A 15,815-nucleotide genomic window follows, 5' to 3' on the forward strand; every position below is an offset into this window, starting at 1 on the left:
ATTAACAATTAAGTATTAAGGAAATAACTTTATTTTTTTTTCAAAAGGAATATGATATGATTTAAATAAATTGGTTGCATTCAACATGTGAAGAATTATTAGATAGTTTTTGGTTAGATGAGGATAAAAATAAAATTTAATAATTATTAAAAAATGAAACCTAATTCTACAAGAATCTAAAAGTTAGTGGAAACTGGTTTTAAAAATAGTCTAAAACCAACACTAGTTTTAAGAGTGATTTTAATCGACTTAATTCCAATTTATTTTATTAAACACTAAAAATGGTTAAAATTATTAGAAAGTATTTTTAATCCATTCAAAATCAATTCCAAACACAAATTTATTCAAATTTTAGAGTTAAAATTGATAAAATTGAAAGTTGTCTAAATTGAATTTTTTGAGCAAATTTGGGTAAATCAATCCAAGATGCTCACATGCACTCTATTATCATCACATTTATTAGATAAATTAAAAATTTTCATAAAATAAGTAGTAGAATTTTACATATGACAAATTATGATTGAATCTAAAATGTACAAATTGTTATACCTAAAGTCCTATTTAGTAATAGAATTTTACATGTGACAAATTATGATTGAATGTAAAATGCACAAATTACTTTACCTAAAGTCTTGTTTAGCAATTATTTGATTTTTTTTATTTTTTATTTTAAAAATTAAGCAGCACATTTCTTATAATAATTTACATATTTCTTAAATAATAATTGAATTATTGATCCAATTTAAAAAAAACAACTTTTTAAAAAATTTTAAGAAACAAAATAATTACCAAGAGTAAGTATTTTGTTTTTTTTAAAAAAACTAATTTTGCAATCACGGGCTCCCCCAGCTGTCAATGACGGATCGACAATGTAAGTGAATTGTACAGCCAGATGGCTGTATATGATTGGAGGGTCATCTAAGCGGGGCACTACGACGGCATAGCGTAATGCCGTTGACGGTTCTCGTTAACGCGACACCAAACCGTGGTTTCCCTCTCTTTACGACTTATTCGGCACCCTGAAAGGCTGAAAGCAGCAGTTTCACCGGCTCTCCATCTCCGTTAACATAAAGTGGGTTTCCGTTTCATTCTTCATTCCAAGTGCCCGTACTGAAAATCTCTCTGTTTCATCTCCTCCAGCTCGCTCGCATGATTGATTAACCTCTCTCCGGCCTCCCAGCCGGCGTTCTGTTGCCATGACGTCCATCACTTCCGTCGAATTGAATTACCTCGTCTTTCGGTATCTTCAGGAATCAGGTAGCTTTCGTCTTTCTAGCTCCTTCTAAGTTATTTTTTGGAATTTCATTTTAGTTTGGTTTGCTGCCTTTTCGTCTTTTTAGATTCAATAGATGAGGAAATTTTTGGAATTCAATTCTCTTTTATTACAGAAGGAGATATAGAGCTGATTTTTATTTATTTTTTATTTATTTAGAAACGTAGTAGCGCGGGTTCGTTTTTGAGCTGGCTAGGGCTAGGAATTTTGTGTTCCTATAATTTAATTTTGTAGATCAATGCAACTCTTATCCGTTTGGTTTACTTGAGCTTTCTGTTTCTTTCTCCTTTTTCTTTTACGTACTGTGTGGTTCTGTTAGGTTTTTCAGTATTTTGATGTGGTGTTAATATGTGAGTTCTAGAGTAGGTTAGGCTTTGCATAGGCGAGTGAAGCACTAACTATGGCCACGAGCCTGGCGTTCCTTCCAATTTCTTGCTTGGTGTGAACAATGACAATAATCTGGGTAACTGGCTTTCCAAATTATGGCTTTGTCATTCCTCGTAGTTCAATTGAAAGGAAACAAAAAATTAAGTACATATGTTTTCATTTTCATACACAGAAATCACTTCGAATGCAAATTGTTCCATGTAAATCTACCCTTACAAAGTGAGGGTGAGGGTCTCAAAGCTCACACTCTCTTCAATGAAACCATTAAATATCTACTTAGATTTTGAAAGTTCCCCTTATAGGATTTTCCTTAGGGAATGTTGTAACATTAGTCTGCCACTCTAAACTCCAACAGTGTTTGTCTTGGTTTTCTTTTACCTTACTAGTTTTGTCTCGTTTACTATTTGCTTGGAGGTTTTTATTTTGTTGTGGTGTAGTTTGAGTAGTAGTCTCTTTTTATTTACTTAATGAAAAGTTTCATATCCTTTAAAGAAAAAAAAAACCCTCTAAACTCCAACTGTGACTTCACAACTCAGATAAACCTCCCAACTCCTTTCAGACAGTTTCTTCTTCCTATACCTTGGGTTCACCTTGCCTGAATCCCTCTTATTTTGAAAATGAACGGAGATGGGAAAAAAGCCCAAATAGCCCTTAAACGTGGAAAATGTTGGAGACTCCATATAGAGGACCCCCCAACATTTTAGACTTTCCCATTATAAACCCTTCCTCTCCAAATGCTTCTGGTCTAGGTAAAAGTTAAAATACCAGGGCCTAGGCTTAGTTTCTCTAGCTAATACTTCCTTCTTTCAATTAACTTTTTTCTGACACTGTCAAGGTGCATAGGTCTCAATCCTGAAAATACATTTAATCTAAATATAAGTTTAATTAAATAATATCAAATATGTTTGAAAAATCTTGAGTCAATTGCAAGTTTCTATCTAAATATTAGTTTATTAAATAATTGTTGTTTCTTATATAAAAAAAAGGCTAGTTTCTCTCTGAAATTTCATTTTCTGCATTTAGAATTTTTTACCAATCCTACACCAAAGAAAACAAATTCTAATATTTTCTTCCTGCTGTCTGTTTCTTTTTTAGGTTTTATACATTCGGCCTTTGCTTTAGGGTATGAAGCTGGCATTAACAAGTGTTCTATTGATGGCAATTTGGTTCCACCTGGTGCTCTAGTTACAGTTGTACAGAAAGGGCTTCAGTATTTGGAGATGGAAGCTAATTTGAGTAATGTTAGCTCAATAAACTTCATCTCTCTCCTAATTTTGTATGTTTATATCTATTTAAGAACTATGTAGGCCTGATCCTCTATTTTGTTTTCTAGTGTTTGTATCCTTTCATTCACTTGTAACATCTTTCATTATCTTAATGAAGTGGTTTGTTTCTTGTTAAAAAAAAATTTAAGAACTATGCAGGCTTGTGACCTGATATACTTCTGTTTTAATCTTGTCAGAATGACACAGATCTAGATGAAGATTTTTCATTCCTACAGCCTTTGGACCTTATTACAAAAGATGTCCATGAATTGCGTCAAATAATCAAAGATAAAAGGAAAAGTTCACTGAAAGATAAAGAGAAAGATAAAGATTTAGATAAAGAACTTGAAAGTGAACGAGGACGTGTAAGAGAGAAGGAACGGCGTGAAAGTGAAGTTGAACGTGGACGTGCAAGAGAGAAGGAACGACTTGAAAGGGAGAAAGAAAGACTGGAAAGGGAGAAAGAAAGACTGGAAAGGGATAAGGAGCATGATAAGGATAGAGATAAAATAGAAAAGGATAAGGAGCGAGAAAAGCAACATGAGAATTTCACAGATAGAGATATGGTTATGGATCAAGATGAAAAGGTCCATGCAAACCAAGGAGAGAATGGAGTTTTCGGAGGTATCCTTTCCCTAATGTCTTTCTTTAGTCCATGTTTGTATCCATGAAATTACTGTTGTATGTTGTTTTCACAGTTTATTTGTACATACCATTGCCCTTTCCTCGATTGTGCTTTTCAGATACTATTTGGTTTTCTTTTGAACTGTTTGATCTAATACATATCATTTTCTTGGCCAGTTATTTAGTTCTTGTATATGTTTCTTACATTTAGTTAGCGTTATTAAGGGATCTGAAGGTTCATGCTTCACATGAAGTCACAAAATGTTAGAATAGGATAATCTAAACTACTGTTTTTGTTCTTGCCTCACTAGAGGCCGAGTTCTGTAGTTGTTCCCCCTCATCACCAATCTTTACACAGACAGACATACAAGTTTTCAACTTTTTTGATGATTGAACTTGTGTATTAACTATTGTATTTCGTAGGACCAGAACCAATGGATATATCTATGACCTCAACATCTCAGTCCTGTGAAATTTCTAGTTCTGATGTGACAATTTTGCAAGGACATACTTCCGAGGTGGGAATATTTTGTCAGTCTTCTTTGTTTATTCTATGATCTTTTCTTCTCCTCGAAAGAATGGTTTGATATTTGATATTCTCCCTTATCCCCAATTTTTTCTATTCCAGCTGTATGCCTATGTGACGATCTGTTGCTTTCCACATCTAGGTTTGTGCCTGTGCATGGAATCCAACAGGTTCTCTTCTTGCATCAGGGTAGGTCCCTTTTTTTATACACAAAAAATATTTGAATTTTTTTTTTTTTTTTTGGCCTCACAAATATGAAGGGCTTACATTTTAATATCTGTTGTTATTTTGATCAGATTACTTTTTTTAGCCTTTGAACCACCATAGGAAAGTTTGATGGTTTGTATGGGGTTAAATGCTGGTTATAAGTTGTAGCACTCAGTTTTCCTCCCCTTTCTGATACCAATTCATTGACACATCAGTTTCTCTGTTTGGAATAGTTTCTTTGCATGGCAAAGGAATTTGACATCGGCTAATCGGTATTCGCTTACCTTTTCTCACGGCAGTTGGTCCTCTTGTTTGATTAAATATTGAATCTGTTTTACGGTGAATCAAATTTCTTTTATGAAGTGACAAATAGCTTGGGATGACATATTGTGTGTACTTTCATACTTTTGTATAATCAAAGCAGGATGTTTGTTTATAAAGTATTTTTGGAGTCTTTTATTTAGTACCAATAATTACGTGGGATGTTATCTCGTGTTTAATTGTGTTCCTGGATAATCACTACTTTGTACCTATCATTAATGTGGAATGTCTCAAGTGTAATTGAAAAAAGGAAACTCATTCAGAATGTATATTAGAAATATTTTTAGAGTCTGACTTGTCTCCCTCCTCTTAGATTAGCAAGAAATGTGTATCATGGTTGTCTTTCGATCATGAGGCTTCTATATCTTTTATATATACAGTTTTAGATTCTTACTTCAATTACAGTTCTGGAGACTCAACAGCACGCATTTGGACAATAGCGGATGGTAGCAGTAGGTCTGGAGCTCAAAGTGGTCCTTTAAACGTGTTGGTGTTGAAGCATGTTAAGGGTAGAACTAACGAGAAGAGCAAAGATGTTACAACTCTAGATTGGAATGTGAGTTTTTTGAACATTCTTAAAAAAAATTATTTACACATGTATGCTATTGATGAGCTCTCATCTCTAAACCGTCTGCAGGATGGTAATTATCGAATAGGACCTCATTTTGTTGTTTTTGTTGTAATTGTTGAAAGGGATGCCGTTTTCTTGTTATTATCTTTTAAATATATTCTTCTGTGAGGTTTGGTGGACTGGTTGTGTTTGCTTCATTTACTGTTTCTTTTTTGTAGTTTGGTTTTATTTATCTTTTTGTAGTTATCTTGCTAATCAAAGGAATCTTTGCTTCAGTTACTTTCATGTTGTAGATTTAGTTTTATCTGGAGATGTGAGTTTGTGAGGTGAGTTTGAATTCGCTTTTTCTGGCAGTTTAGTTCCATGTGAAGGAAGAACTTTTAACGACCCATTTTTCTGCAGTATTTAAAGGCATGTGTGTTTAACAAAACTACGCTTCTGCCTTGAAAAGAAATACACCATTTTTGGGGTTTTCCCTTGTGCTACTGGCACTGAGGGGGATGTGTATGTGTTTATTTGCCTATTAGCTTTGCAAGATGCCTATTGCAGATCTATCGTTTAAGAAATTTGTTTATGGATTGTTGGCTCTATTGGAAGTCAGTTGCACAGTTAGGCTGGCTGTTCTCTTTCTTTTCAAATTTTCTTTTTGGGTTCCCCTTGAGCCTGAATCCTTATGGCATGAAGTTATTGTAAGCAAGCATGACCCTCATCCCTTTGATTGGTTTTCAAGTGGGGTTAAAGGAACTTTTTGGAACCTTTGGAAGGACGTTTCTCTAGAGCTTTTGCTGCTTGTGTGGTGGGGAAGGTGAGGGAACATATTTTTGGGAATGTCGGTAGGTGGAGGATAGACCTCTTTGCTTTGCACGTCTTTATCATTTTTCTTCCCTTAAACATTGTTTCATAAGACTTTCTAGTTTGTTCGGGGAGCTCTGTATTTTTTTCATTTGGTCTCTATCAACCGTTGACTGATAGGGAAATAACTCTCTCTTCTGTCTTCGATTGGAGAGTTTGGTTTTAGCCTTTTAGGCTTGAGAGAAGGGATGTTCCTGTTTGGAGTCTTGATCCATTACATGCTTCCTCTTTGAAGTCTTTCTTTTGGCATCTGCTGGAACCCTTTCCTGTAGTGAGTCTGTCTTTGATGCTTTTTGGAGGATCAAGATTCTGAAGAAAGCTAAGTTCCTTTCACGTCAAGTCGTACTCAATCATTTGAACTTTATGGACAGACTTTTGAGGAAGTTACTTTTGTTAGTTGGTCCCTTCCATTGTAATTCTTTGTTGGAAGCCCGAGGAAGACCTAGATCATCTTCTTTAGAGATGTGAGTTTGCAAGGTTGGTGTGAAATTGCTTTTTCCAGTTTCATGTTGGCTCCTCAGAGGACTATCATTAGTTTGATCAAGGAGTTCCTCCACCATCTGCCTGTTAGGGCTGTTAAGGCGTGCACTCTGTTGTGGGTTTTGTGTGGAGTGTTTGGAGGGTGGAGAGGGACCTTAGTGTTGTTTGGTCCTTGTGAAGTTCCATGTCTCCTTGTGGACTTTGATTTTAAAGACCTTTTGTAATTACTATTTAGGCAACATTTTACTCGTTTTGTGGGTTTGGTTTTTTTGTACGTGTGAGAATCCCCCTCTGCACCCAAAAAAAGAAAAGAGGGGATGATGTCTCATGTCTATGCCTTATCTTTATTTTAGTGCTATATATATAATTTTAATTTCTATGATTGTGTGTGCAAATTGACAAATTTCCTTATTTTCCTAAATCTATAATTTGTGAGGATGTGCAAAAGTTTTTTATTTAGGTTTGCATCAGCTGCTAGATTGTGCACAAGGCTTTGTTATCCTAATCATAAAGCTATAGCTTTTTTCCATCATGTAGGGAGACGGGACCCTACTTGCTACTGGTTCATATGATGGACAAGCTAGAATTTGGAGCTCCAACGGTAAGCTCTGTAATAAATTTGTTACCTAGAATTTTATCTCTAGAAGGTGAAGTATAAATAAGATACATCACTGCCAAGAGTTACGAACATGAACATCAAATATGCCAAATGGCACAAAAACATCAACATGCCATATTCTCAGAATTAGGACGTGAACATATTTTTACACAGTCTAGTAAACAGAGGATATGAACATTTAAATAAATAGACATCAAACTATCTGTAATTTAGATTATGACTTTATATTTGAATTAGCAAAAATAACAATCAGGCTCAAGATGCACAATCCTAAAAATTTGCAGATGTAATAAATTTTAGATCATTCTTTTGAAATCTATCAGTGATAGACCATATCACTAGTAGGGGTTTATCAGTGATAGACCATATCGCTGGTAGGCAGGCGTCTATTCGCGATAGAGTGTGTGATCGATAGATTTTGTTATACTTGCAATTATTTAAAATGTTGTCATACACTTAATTATTATCCCTAAAAGTGCTACTCAATGCAATTATCCTAACACATATAACACGCAAATAGTTGAAGAAATACAAACCTGATCATGTATCTTATAGTAAAGGTTCTAATGAAATCTCAAACCAAGTATTTGTATATTTGATTCAACATTTATTGAGAAAAGAAAGTTGAATATCAAAACATTTGTACAATCTAAGGTTTAAAGAATGAGCTTGACGAGGTTTTATTTTTTATTATTTTTATTTTATGTTTTATAAATAATAATAATAATTATTTTTATTTAAATTATTTATTTATTATTATTACTATTATGAAATTAAAAATGTATTATGTGACCGTTAATATATATGTTTGGGTGTTAAAAATCACTGAGTTGGTTAACTTGGTTTACTGGCAATAAGAGCCACCGTAAATATTGACAATGGGAGTGCTCTCCTTTATTAGTTTCGTAGGAGGTGGTTTCCTCAACTCTTTGCTCCTAGGCTGTTCTTTTGGTTATTTTGATGAATATATTCCTAAAAGAAAAAAAAAAAAGATGAATTTAAAGCTATGAAGACCTACTAGGATTTAATATCCTCAAGTTTCCTTAGCAACCAAACGTAATAGAGTTAGGTAAACAACATACAACTTGGCCCGGACAATTATGGATATATGTATATATGTACACACACGCATACATATTCTAGTTTTCACATGCTAATTTTCATTAAGAAAAGAATTACAGAAGGTGGAACATTCTAATAGAAGCGTTTGGTAACTATCAGCATATAATTCATTTTTTTAGAGAAAGAAACATGATTCACTATTTCATTGATGAATGAAATTTACCAAAAAAAAAAAAAAAAGTACAGTAGAATTTGAGCAACCCATGGCTTTCTCTGGACTGGAGCCATTCTTTTTGTGGTTTGGCCCTCTCTTCTTTTTTGTATGGCCATGTTTTCTTTCCTTTGTTTTCAATGGTTTTTTCATATAAAAAATTCCAGCCACCCATGGTGGATGACAGAAGAATCTCAGAGTAGCGACTAGAGAAGTAAGGCTGTAGTCTGCACATTTACATAATAAAGAGCATAAAAATATAATAAGCTATGTAAAGCGGTCAAAGGGAGAAGTTAAATAATAGAAGGCCAGATTAGTCCTCTCATACCATAGCCCATAATTTCCACATGAAGGCCTCTATTGATAGCCCCTCATAGGAGTTTCTTAGTATGTTCGAATGCAGGTATGTGGCCCATAGAAATTCATAGATGATACTCGGCATGATCATTGACTAACTAACTGCTTTCAAAATAAGTAGTTCGTGCTTTATACCCTACTAGAGTAGATCCATGTAGTTCTTGAACCAGAGGCCAGTTGCTATAAAACTTATTAGTAAATTTTCGTTATTGCAAAAGAGAAAGACAAGAGGCGATTAGTTAGTCTAGTTCATGCATCAAACATCAAGTTGGAGTTAGGATTTGGTCATGCATCATTGAGCTACAAACAGATTTGCAAGAGAACCATTCAACTTTAGAGAAGGGAGAAAGGTTGGTGACCATGTTGGTATTGGAAGAAGTTGGAAAAGTTGAAGAAGTTGATAAAGGAGAAACTGAGAAACAGAGACAAAGAATTGTTGCTGAGGTAACACTGTTATCGTTAACCTTTTCATAGACGACATTAATTTGCCTCACAATAATGTTAATGGGGATGCTTTATGAAAATTGGTAATGGTGTGAGGCAATGGATGATTTCATTGTTGAAAACTTGGCTGCTGGTTTAAAGCTAACTTAGGAGTAGAATGGAGGATTATTAGGGTGAAGTTGGACCATTATTAGAGGGGAGAAGTGGTCTGTTGGGAAGTGACACTATTACTAGGAACAATCTTGAGGGGTTGGAGAACTTCTTACCTCTTGAAGCATGCAGAAGGTTGGGCACCATGGGGAAAGGTGAAACAGTTTGTAATAGAAAATGTCTGGATTTGCTCTCAGACCGAAAAAGTAAGCCAATGGAAAATGAGGGCTAAGTTAAGGCAACTTAAGATGACATGTTAGTACAGACCTCATATCATGCCACCACCGAAGTCACTCCAATTTAGTTGACATGTTAGAGCTGCAGACTTCTTCCCAACTCTGGTTTAGCATGTTGCAATTTCTTTCCTCATTCCTTCGGTGGACTAGTTGCAACTTGTATGAAAGAGATGTGATCTTTGATGATCTTAAGTTTCAGTAATAAGCAATCACGAACACTAAATGGATGTTCTGATAGACATATAAGTTGTAATTTAAGCTTAGATAGAGGGGATGCATGAAAAGGGAACATAGATGAACACTGAGGGGGCTTTTGGGGTAAGGAGTTGGTTATTATAGTTCTAGGTTATTATAGTTGGGTTATAATAGTTCTAGGTTATTATAGTTGGGTTATAATAGTTTGTGTTTGGGGTGTAGATTATTTTAGTTTGGGTCATAATAGTATGTGTTTGAGTTGTAAACTATTTTAATTTGAGAAAGAAATGTTGTAGCAAAGAATAAAAAAATGATGGATGTAAAATAGTAAAAACTGTAGCAAATAGTAAATACAGTAGCAAATTGGGGTTTTGAAGTAATGTTTACTATAGTTAATTGGAAGTTTTTGAAATAGTATTTTCTGTAGCAAGAGATGGTTATTATAGTCTTAGGATAGTTCTTGCCCCAAATGCCCCCCGAATGGATGTTCTGATATAGACATATAAGTTGTAATGTAAGCTTAGATACAGGGGATGTGTGAAGTCTTGGGAGAGTTTGGAAGGCTGCTACACTTTGTACTCATTCTTTTGATGTGCATACAGTTGGAACATTTTCTCTGTGAGTCTGCCATTCATCTTCAAGATCACTTTAATACGTTAGTATATGAATTACAAACTTGCCGAATACATACTTGGTAATTACATAGAAAGATCCTTTGCATATATCACCCAAAATAATTGTCAAGATGTTTAACTATTTCATGAACGGGCTATTCATCTATCTAACTATTGAAACAGCAAAAGACCTCATCATCAATAAAATGAAGAAAAAGGCAGCATCAGTATTCAGTTGAAGAAGAGGTGGAATATTCTTGGTAGTTGGTACCAACTTTTGTAACTCTCAATCGAGACCTTGATCACTATTTGAACTAATTGACTAAGGACTATCCACTATCCAGTACTACCTGTAAGAGGACCTCCTTGCCTCACGCATGAACATTTGGAATACACACAGAAGAAGTTTTTATAAGGAAAGGAAATGACAATTAAGACAATCCTTGATGCAAGACACACCTATTTGGAATAATTTTATTCCCTTCATTGAACTTTGTTGTTCTGAGTTCTCTGTGTACTTCATAATGGTTGTATTACTTTCTACTTATGCTTTAGGTGAATTAAGGACCACATTAAGTAAGCACAAAGGACCAATATTTTCTCTGAAGTGGAACAAGAAGGGTGATTATCTTCTCACTGGAAGCTGTGACAAAACTGCTATTGTTTGGGATGTGAAGGCGGAGGAATGGAAGCAACAGTTTGAATTTCATTCAGGTTGCATAAAATACATTGAATGTTATTGAAGGAAAAAGAAATTTTGCAAAAGTTTGCCATAATGCTGGTTTTTACGTTTAGGTCCAACACTTGATGTTGATTGGCGCAACAATGTATCATTTGCAACAAGTTCCACTGACAATATGATATATGTCTGCAAGATTGGAGAGACTCGTCCTATTAAAACATTTGCAGGACATCAGGTATCTTTTTCCTCCCATTCCTCTTATGTTTGGTATAGCTAGTTGTTTATCTACTTGAATTGTGAGTTGTGAATCTGATTGACTTTGATCTAAATTCATTTTCAAGGTCAGTGTAATTTTCTAATTTTGTTTCAAGTAACATGTTCTTTGGCTAATTTTGTTTTGCAACTTTTCACTTTTTAGGGTGAAGTGAACTGTGTCAAATGGGATCCCACAGGATCATTGTTGGCTTCCTGTTCTGATGATATCACAGCGAAGGCATGTATTTTCTCCAATTTTTGGCTCATTTTCCACTGATTTTTGGGTTGCATTTTAGCTTGTCTTTAGTTTTGATTTTGAAATAAGAACTAAGGCAATAAAATGATGTGCTTTACACATGCCCCATTCATTTGTTACATTACGTGCTTCTTGGATCTTGTGTCTTGGCATTTTTTCCCCAATTGTGTTCACCAGAAAGTTTGATGCAGATATGGAGTATGAAGCAGGACAAGTATGTTTATGATCTGAGGGAACATTCCAAGGTACCAGTGGTCCAAGTTCATATGCTTTAATCTGTACTTCTCAGGGGTATACATGGGTTGGGGTAGGTCGTATTTTTGGACCAACCCAAAAATTCAAGTTGGTCAAGTTGGCAACCCAAATGACCCAAGCATGGTCCCCAACCCAACCCAACCCTCAAAATTTGTGTTGGGTTGGGTTATCGAGTTAATTATTATTATTTTTATTCTTAATTTAAAATACTTAAATTTATCTATTACAAACTTTATACATCAGTCAGCATCTTTTCTCCAGGAAATATACACTATAAGATGGAGTCCAACTGGACCGGGTACAAACAATCCGAACCAGCAGTTGGTGTTGGCTAGGTGATTAGCTATGTTGATGGTCTCTCTTTTTTTACCTATGATAATCTGTTCACACGACTGACCTCATGGTTTGCTTGTGTTATAGTGCATCATTTGATTCAACAGTGAAGCTGTGGGATGTTGAACTCGGGAAACTTATCTGCAGTTTAAACGGACATAGGTACCATACTTTATTGCCAAATATGTTCAAGATTCTTATAGCATTGAAGTGTATATTAGTTTACCTATTCTTCAGAAATTCTGGACTTGTCTACTAAATTCTGTTGGTTGAATCACCAGGGAACCTGTTTATTCTGTTGCATTCAGCCCAAATGGCGAGTACTTGGCCAGCGGATCTCTTGATAAATCAATGCACGTATGGTCACTTAAGGAAGGCAAGATCGTTAAAACATATACCGGTAATGGGGGTATATTTGAAGTTTGCTGGAACAAGGAAGGTGATAAAATCGCTGCCTGTTTTGCCAACAACACTGTTTGTGTCTTAGATTTCAGAATGTGAGATTTTGATAAGTTCCAATAGAATTAGCTTCATATTTTTCTTTCTTTTCAATGGGGAAGAGAACTTATATCCTATGGAGGGGAATGTTCTCCAACCTAGACCTTAGACTCAACTCTTTCATAACAATTTGTCACGTTGTGTGTAATTGTCACTCCATTGATAATGGTCCCTGTTTCAACAATGTTTCAACGACTTGTGTACAGCATTTGTAACTGTGGTTAGCAATTCTTATTAGCTGATTGTTGTATTGCAGCAGTATGTTTGTTTGGATTGTTTCATTGACTTGTGTACAACATTTATAACTGTGGTTGGCAATTCTTAGCTGATTTGTTGTTTTGCAAGTCTGTTAGGAATTAAGCAATAGTATATCTGTTAGGATTTGCTTCATTGGTCTCCCTCAGTCCCTCCATATTTACGAATGAAATCTGCTCTTGAATCATATTTGTTGAATCTCACATCGTAGAGTTTTGCTCCAGGTAGAATTGAATTTGTTCCTTTGTCCATATCTAAAACTAGTGACCATTTAATCTGGATTCAAATTTCAGATGAAAACATTTCACGTTGTAAACAACTTTTATAGCGAATAATTCGTCACAGAATCCTGATGGATGCACACTTCACAAATGATCTCACCAATAATCTCCACAAGAACATAATCCATCTTCAAAGTGATGGAAACGATTCCGGTCCCTCATTACAATTTTACGTTTAGTGATTTCTGATATCAACTTCATTACGGCATGACAATCTAAACAAACTCGGAGGTTCTTCACAATCTTGATGGTGGTGCCTGGTTGAGTACTGATGAGCCCGAAGGCAATAGCAAGCTTCTCACTGTGAACTTCGAGCGATTGCTCCTTCTGTTCCTCCCTGAGATCATGTAAAACGACATCGGTCTGTGGTGTGTATCTTCGAGCTTTGAGCCAGCCATTTATCTCATTCAACATCATATATATTTCTTTGCTTTTGGGATGTTTCCTCTCACCAGCAACGAACTCATGCACCTTATTGTTAACTTCAATAGAGCTGCAACCAGGTTCCTTTTCAATGCCATGTTCTTTCATCAACGTCCTCATCTTTGCAACCCCTTCCCAATTGCCTGTTGCAGCATATGTATTGGAAAGAAGAACATACGTCCCTGAATTTGCAAGCCTCTGGTCAACAAGAAACTCAGCAATTTCCTCTCCCAGTTTGATGTTACCATGGAGTCTACAAGACCCAAGTAACGTTCCCCACAAAACCGGGTCAGCTGCGATCGTCATATTCTTCACAAGTTCATATGCTTCTTCTAGATGTCCTGCACGTCCTAGAAGATTAACCATGCATCCATAATGCTCAACCTTCGGTTCAATTCCGTATTTATCTCTCATCAATCTGAAGAAACTCCTTCCCTCCTCCACCAATCCGCCATGGCTGCAGGCACTCAAAATGCCAATGAAAGTGATATCAGTTGGCCGGTATCCGGTCTCAGTCATTTCCTCGAACAACTGCAATGCATGTTGGCTAAATCCATGTAAGGCATACCCAACAATCATCGAATTCCAGGCGACTACATCTTTATCCCGAATCCCATCAAATATCAAACGTGCATCTTCCAAGCTACCACATTTGCTATACATATCAACAAGTGCGGTGCCCACATGAACATTTATCTGAATGCCCTCATTCTCAATATACGAATGAACCCACCTTCCAGATTCGAGGGCTCCAAGTTGCCCACATGCTGAAAGCACAGCCAGGACAGTTACTTCATTGGGAATAGCTTTCGCCACCAACATTCGCCTGAAAAGCTTCAACGATTCATTGGGAAGACCATTCTGCGCGTATCCACCAATCATCACATTCCAACAAACCACATCTCTCTCTTTCATTCCATCGAACAAAGCCCGTGCCTCGTCAAGCTCCCCCAGCTTCGCGTAGCAAGTAAGCATGGCCGTTAGAGAAACCAAACTTCTTTCAGGCATTTTATCAAACAGCTGGCGTGCGCACACCACATCGCCCCCTCTTGCGTATACATCGACCAATCCCGTTCTGACATACAAATCAGAATCGAACCCGAGCTTTATTGCTTGGCAATGGAGGACTTTTCCGGGTTCGAGCGAGCAGGATTTCAAGACTGAAGAGAAGGTGAAAACATTGGGCTCCACACCACGGGTTAGCATTTGCGAATAGTAACCGAGAGCTTGGTCAAATAATCGACATTGTACGTGGCTGTGGATAATTGCACTAAACGAAAAGACATTGGGTTCATCGGAGGTGTTAAAGACGGCAACCGAGTAATCAAGGCGTCCGAGAGCGGCGTATGAGCGTTGGAGCTTGAAATTTAAGATGGGGTTGTGGTAAAGCCTGTGGCGGAGAAGAGAAGCGTGGATTTGAAGCAAGCGGGGAATGGATTTCGATTTATCGATAAGTAAGGCAAACCTTTCTACTTGTTGGAAAGGATCGGAGGTTCTGGCGGTAGAAGAAGAAGATGGTAAGACAGACGAACGGTTAGTGGTGAAAATTGGCGGCGGCGGTGGAGGTGACGCTGTGAGAAAGGAAGAAGACGGCATCGTTTGCGGTTTAATTCAAGCATTTGGCGCCATGGAAATTCATGGGACAAATATGGAAGTTCAATTCAATGGGATATTTTCTGGAAAATCTCTGAAACTAACCAAAAAGAAAAAAAAAAAAATTCAGTAGAAATATGTTTTCTAAATGTTGTTTTAGGAGAAATTGCAAAAGTTACCCTTTAAACTGGACCCTCCAATGTTTAATGGTAAAAAGAGTCTAAAACTTTTAAGATTATTAAAATTGGACTTTGAAATCTAGAAATTTAACTTGAAACATTTAATTTTAAAAATTAGGATCCGTCACATTTAGTAACTATTTCGTTTTTAGTTTTTGAAAATTAAACTTATTTTCTCTCATTTTTTATTTGCATCTTTCTTAAATACAATGATTGAATTCTTAACCAAATTTTGAAATAGAAACTAATTTTTAAAAGTTAATTTTTTTTTTTAGTTTAAAAAATTGACTTGGTTTTTTAAACCATGGTAAAAGGATAGATAACAAAAGAAAAAATTTAGAGGTAAGAGTAGTGTCCATAGGCTTAATTTTTCAAAAACAAAAAACAAAAAAAATTAAATAGTTACCAAAT

The 15,815-nt window shown here is 35.9% G+C and overlaps 2 protein-coding genes across 3 annotated transcripts; one reads left to right on the forward strand and one right to left on the reverse strand.

Moving 5' to 3' along the window:
- Positions 1-925: 925 nt before the first annotated feature.
- HOS15 (WD-40 repeat family protein) lies at positions 926-12,954 on the forward strand. 2 transcript variants are annotated; one of them, XM_039026599.2, is made up of 14 exons: positions 926-1,257; positions 2,756-2,901; positions 3,123-3,549; positions 3,979-4,067; positions 4,218-4,264; positions 5,009-5,159; positions 7,044-7,107; positions 10,950-11,108; positions 11,190-11,311; positions 11,495-11,569; positions 11,779-11,832; positions 12,104-12,177; positions 12,263-12,337; positions 12,457-12,954. In XM_039026599.2, the coding sequence occupies exons 1-14, from the start codon at positions 1,197-1,199 to the stop codon at positions 12,674-12,676; spliced, it is 1,764 nt and encodes a 587-aa protein (XP_038882527.1). In that variant the 5' UTR covers positions 926-1,196; the 3' UTR covers positions 12,677-12,954. The 2 variants fall into 2 exon arrangements, with proteins under 2 accessions (XP_038882527.1, XP_038882526.1); XM_039026598.2 differs by having other exon boundaries at positions 933-1,257; positions 3,973-4,067.
- Positions 12,955-13,215: 261 nt separating this feature from the next.
- On the reverse strand, positions 13,216-15,400 carry LOC120073769 (Tetratricopeptide repeat (TPR)-like superfamily protein). Its single transcript, XM_039026597.2, has one exon. The coding sequence runs from the start codon at positions 15,226-15,228 to the stop codon at positions 13,306-13,308; it is 1,923 nt and encodes a 640-aa protein (XP_038882525.1). The 5' UTR covers positions 15,229-15,400; the 3' UTR covers positions 13,216-13,305.
- Between the last annotated feature and the right edge of the window lie 415 nt (positions 15,401-15,815).

This window comes from Benincasa hispida, chromosome 3, assembly GCF_027475165.1.
Source record: "Benincasa hispida cultivar pf3 chromosome 3, pf3_genome.v1.1, whole genome shotgun sequence".
Lineage (NCBI taxonomy): Eukaryota > Viridiplantae > Streptophyta > Magnoliopsida > Cucurbitales > Cucurbitaceae > Benincasa > Benincasa hispida.